The 6,037-nt window shown below is 32.8% G+C and overlaps 1 protein-coding gene across 1 annotated transcript in view; it reads left to right on the forward strand.

Annotated features, from left to right (window-relative positions):
- Positions 1–5,715, forward strand: part of LOC127833663 (glypican-6-like) — a 102,599-nt gene extending 96,884 nt beyond the window's left edge. Inside the window, exon 9 of the mRNA XM_052359063.1 lies at positions 849–5,715. Within this exon, the coding sequence (XP_052215023.1) occupies positions 849–1,237 (389 nt within the window). The 3' untranslated portion in view covers positions 1,238–5,715. The remainder of the gene's footprint in view (positions 1–848) is intronic.
- Positions 5,716–6,037: the final 322 nt, after the last annotated feature.

Genomic DNA, 6,037 nt, shown 5'->3' on the forward strand with positions numbered 1-6,037 from the left:
ATCTGGATCCAAACTGTTTGCAAAGGCCTTTAAAATTCGGCTCCAGCGCTTTAAGGGTTAACCTGTGCAAACTTCACAGGCAAATCTCCCACTATAAGCACATGCATTAAGCGAGGCTCATTTTTAGCTCGACTATTATATATGAAATATATATAGTGGAGCTATCCTACTCAACCCAGCATTTCCGTTAGCGTGCAAATGTTAAAGTTTTCGTACTACCCCAATTATTTTCATTGTCCCTTGACATATTGCTTTCATATTTTGCATACTTGTTTACCAACATGACCCAACCTATAAACAAGAGCAGACAACTGTATCAAGCATTTTGGCAGAATTATGGCCCCTTTTATACAGAGATAATTGAACATTTTGCTTAAATTGCCATAACTTCTTTATTTATGATCAGATTTTATTAATACTTTGACAAAACAACACTTGATTGAATACCACAATGGATTCCACCCAAACAAAACTCCACGCCCCAACCAAGAATCCCTGCCCCTCCACCCCCCCCCAATTTTTTTTTTTCCTTTTTATTATTTTTGAAAGATCGTCTAATAAATGACCCCACCCCACATTATACCCCCCTCTCAACCCCCCTACCCCCCCCAAAATAAAAACAACAAAATAATTATAAAAAAAATTTTTTTCCTTTTTTTATTTTTGAAAGATCGTCTAATAAATTATTTAATATGAACAATTTCCCCATGATGGCTAATGTTATACTGTCAAGCACTCGAATAGTCGAGCGCGCTGTCCTTTGACAGCTCTTGTTATTATTTTAAAATTAACAGCTTGCACTGCAAAGAAATTTCATATCTAGGGACCTTGCAATATTCCTTCTTCAGGTGGAAACCTGACAGACGTTGCCAGTGGGGATCGACGAAAGGAAACAGTTGTAGTAGAGGGAAGTGGTAAGGACTCCACGAGAGTAGACGAGGACCCTGAAGAACCCACATCGAGCGGAGACAGAATCGTCGAGGGTAGTGGATCAGGGTCTGGCGATAAAGACCCTGATGAAGAGACAAGCCAACCGGTGCGGCCCAGCGGAAGACCCAATCCGACTGTTGTTGGTCGAACTGACCGCCCAGTAAAGCCCCCGTATGATGTTACGAATAAGCCTGAAGATACGAAGAAGGACAAGGGCAGTGGTGCATCTACGCCTGCATCGTCAAGTGCTTTCATGCTGCTGTCAGCTGGACTCGTTGTGATAGTTCAAGCATGTCTTCTGCGATAAGTTTTCACGTTTTCATCGGCTGTGTATATTGTACAGAAATCATTTTAATATAAAGGGAAATAATTAAACCGGAGTTTTATGTGTACAATACTTAAAACTTACATAAACTGCTAGTTTTTGTTACAGTTTTATTTAACTTTTCATCTTGAGCAAGTTATTCAGTATGTCATCAAAGGTCTCGCAGCATATGCAGGATTTCCGATTGGTTAAACAATGTGTTTTGAATGGATTTGTGCTATGTTTAACGAACTGCAACTGCAGAAAGGTGATAGTACTAAGAAGTGAATGTCTGTCATAACAGATTAGTGGACATTGTGATTGAGGACAGCTATCCTGCATACTGGAGACAAACGATGAATGGATGAACTGAAAGTGACTGTAGATGGACTAAGGATCACAGGCAACTGCATTACATGTGAGCTACACACTTGGAAAAAGGTGCTTCATGGATATGCGTAAAGTGTCACCCCAAATTAGCATGGGCACATGTTAATAAGGGACGTCACTTTCTGCGTAGAAAGGATTAAAGTTTAGAAGAGACTTCTTTTAAACAAAAGATTCCATCGAAGTGGAAATTGTCCCTGATTAGCCTTTCAGCACATGCTTATCAGGGCAAACAGCGTAGACCCAGATGAGACGCCGCATTATGCGGCGTCTCATCTGGGTCTACGCTGTTTGCCAATGGCACTTTACGCACATTGTCCCAGAGCACGGCTTATATTTATTTACATCCAAGAGTGTATGGTTGTGTACAGAGCTCGAGGAGGGCACAAAATATCTGTGTTATTATGAACATTACAGACAAAGTCTTTTCTGGTTTCTTAGGTTGTGTGATCGTTATATTTGTATTATTGTGTCATTTTTTTATGGGACATGGCTTGACAACTAAGAACAGGTATCAATTGTGTGGAATTCAGTGTTTCATACAAAATATATTTTGTGATTTTATTTCAGCTTATATTCAGTAAACCGAATGAAGTACAAAGTGTCTAAGGGAGAGAATTCGCTGAATTTTATTTTAGTATTTGTCATAGTGGCCTCCCTTGGTTATATCTCTAATGTATATATCAATCATTTAATGTATGTATGGATGAGTTCATGTTTGTTTGCTTAAAGCATGTGTGAATGATGTGATAGACATTAATCAGAATTATGATTACAATTCTGATTGCAGAATTTGAAATAACTTGCTTTTTAAAAATTTGCACAAATATCAATTGTTTGTGGTGAATACATCCAGTCTGAAAATGTCTTTATTTTAATAAAAAAATTATTAATCTTAGAGGAATGTATTATTATTGGAATTTACTATTAGAAGTTTTCAAGAAAAGCATACATATATACAGTGTATTGAAAAATGTTTAACACAAATGGCAACCTTACCACTAAGCTCACACTTATCTGAGATTGCACTTTAAGCACATGCATAAAGCCATGTTTTCCCAGAACAAGTCTTGTTTAAACTTAATACTCTTAATACTCTTATGTATGATTGAAAGCATAAACCATCAACTGAACTTATTATATGTTGCTTTCTTGACTTTGTAGTTAATTCATACATATTTATCATGTTCGCGTATACCAGTATAATATCAGTATTGACTTGCAATTTTTAGCCTTTATCTGGGGATAAGTTTTAAAATGATGTACCTCAATTTAGCAATGGTTTATTTAATATTTTAAATGCATTTATCTTCATGTTTGCGGTTGTCTTATAACTTTTAATTATCTGCTTTTATTATACTATCATAAAATATTCATATTTTAAGTTTATTCTCATCGTCTGTTAAAAAAAACATATCATTTAATTATGTAAACAGAATATGCAGTAATTTCATATCAAGTTATCACATATTTCCATGTAATATTGAACAATCGGAATACAGATTATATTTTTTAAGTGATATTTTTCATCGGCCTAGAAAATTTGGGTATTGTATTTCACACACATAAATCCATAAATAAATCAATTTAATTTAAAGTGTATTTTTTTCACATTTTCAACAGTTTTTGTTGTTGTTCTGTCACATTTATATCCTACTTTTGACAACATTTTCAAAGTTAAGCAATATACCTAATGCGCATTATATGCAGACTAAAATGATTGCACTTTTATAAGTCTTTTATTTTCAGGAATATAGTAGTTACTGTGCCATATTTGTCGCTGTTCACTGCATACAAATTGTAGGATCATACTTGTATAAAATTATCCTTATTTTAAGTGCTTAGTTACTACCCAATTAAGAATGACTCTTGTGAGATTATCGCTAATTTTTAACATAAAAAAATGCTTGCTTTTTCAATTGAGGTCATTTGATGTATACTTCCCACCCAAACTTCAGTAAATTTATTTTGGAATAATAAATGGCAGTTTGCTGTTTTCTCTTGTCCTCTTGTGCACTATGTTTATTACAGATTTGTGTGTAATATTTTTATGTGCTATGTGTTTTTTTATTTCACATTTAAACCAAAATTGTTACATATTTTAATTATTTTGTACATATATCAAAACTGTGTCTGGTGTTGTCCTTCGGTTGTTTTTTTATCAGTTTAGTGTGTAATTACATTTATTGAAAAGGCGGTGATGGAATCAGATTTACTTAATAGCAGGTAATTTGTTGGAAGAATGGTTATCAAAAGCATTGACAATTTGTAAAAAATATACACACGGGTGGGTTGTTAAAAGTTTTACTTATTCATAATTGACATCTTATGCAGTGTTTTTGTTCACCATTTGGGGAATGGGGCCGGTTCCCTTTTGATCTGGAATTATCGGGAAATTGGGAAATAAGTGTTGTTGTTTTGCTAACAAATACTTCAAAATTGAGAATAAAAGTGTTTTCAATATTATATTTTCTAAGGTTCAACTTATAGCTGGATATGAGATAAACAAAATGTTTAGATCTAAAAAGATTTTATTTTTTAACTTTCAATTGGGAATTTTTAGGAAAATATTTGGGAAAAATATATGCTTTTGTTCATTGGTAATCGGACCATGTACCAAACCTTGAATTTGAAAGAAATTAATCGCTGTTTTGGTTGCATTTTGTTCTTGATACCTGTGCTGGGTTAGCAATTGGATATATATGTACATGAGAAAAGCCGTATGTATACAGTTGTCTGCTTTATATTGGAGTTACAGTGTAATTGAATATTGCATCTCAGGACTCGACTTAAGCTTTATTAACTTCTGCCAAAGTATGTTATGTTAGAAGTTTTGGTAAGTTTGATTCCTTCACCGTCAAAGCAAAGTAGGAGTTCTATTAAATATTGTTGCGCAGTTCTAGAAATATTGATTAAAAATCATCAGCTGCAAATAATTGATAATACTTTGTTTTCATGTAACAAAGTGTTGTGTGAAGGAATTATTTTTATATAAATCAGAAATAATGTTATGTGGCTAATGCTAATATTCACTTCTGTGATTAACCCTTTGCATGCTGGGAAATTTGTCTTCTGCTAAAATGTTGTCTGCTGAATGTCTAAAATAAACATTTTCTTCGATTTTTTTCAAAGAATACTATCACAATAGCAAACAGTTTGGATCCTGGTGAGACGCAAACTGTTTGCAAAGGCCTTTAAAAAATCGGTTCCAGCACTTAAAGGGATAATTGGCAAATTGATAACTTAAACATTGTAAATGTATTTTGCATTATTTATTTTATTGAGCAGTAACAAAATACACTCGTAGATACGCTAAATTCTATATTAAAAATTATAATAATTTTTTGCATTTGAATTTCTTATAAACGTGTCAGCAAGTATTCTTCACGACTAATTTGTAATATAGTTTAACATAAGCTTCATTGTTATTGATTAAGAATTGTACATTTTATTCACTCAACCTATTTTCTGAGCCATCTTTGTTCTACCTGCCAGCATTAGTCAATGGACATACTTTTAAATTCTCTAGGTTTGTTTTTGATCACATATTTCCTGAATTGATTATGTATAACTTTCATTACAGGATAAGAATAAACATTTATAATTGTGTGAAACCAGTATTCAAAGAAAACAAGTGTGTTAACATGTGCAAATCAAAGATGAGAATGTTTTTTGGCTTTTGTTTTTACTAAAAGATGGCATTGATTGTATAACTCTGAAACTTCAACTAAAAAACCAACATTGTATTATAATGTTCATTTTATAACGCTAAAGTTGAATCTTAAGTTACTATGGAATTTCAGTGTAAATTTTGTATAATAAATTTTATTTTTTAATAATATTAGCAGAACTTAAAATATACCACATTAAAAAAAAAGATTTCACATTGGATTATGTTTTTGTTCTGTAACATTTGTTTTGGGTTTTAAACAGCTGATTTTAATTTACCTGCTTTTAAAATATAATAAGACTCCTGTGTAACAAGTTTACACAGTTTTTCACACATTTTTGTTGTTATAATGCTAAAAAGTTGTCCATTTAGTACAGAGAATGTATTAAACTTATTTTAACTGAATAAACAAATCATAAATGTACATGTTGTTATGTTTATTTTGAATACTAGAATGGACATTTGGCCTGTGGTAAAAAACACAAAGTTGTGAACTATACTCACTCGTGTTGCAATTATAAATGAACCCCACTGTGGGAAAACGTGGCCTTATGCATGTGTGTAATGTCCTCTCAGGAAAGCCAGCGGAGTATGCACACGCTAATCAGGGAAAACACTTCACTGTATTGTATTTTTTGTTTAACCCTTTGCATGCTGGGAAATTTGTCGTCTGCTAAAATGTCGTCTGCAGAATTTCTAAAATTAGCATTTTCTTCTTTTTTTTCCAAAGAATACTATCAGAATAG

Source organism: Dreissena polymorpha, chromosome 6 (genome assembly GCF_020536995.1).
Source record: "Dreissena polymorpha isolate Duluth1 chromosome 6, UMN_Dpol_1.0, whole genome shotgun sequence".
Lineage (NCBI taxonomy): Eukaryota > Metazoa > Mollusca > Bivalvia > Myida > Dreissenidae > Dreissena > Dreissena polymorpha.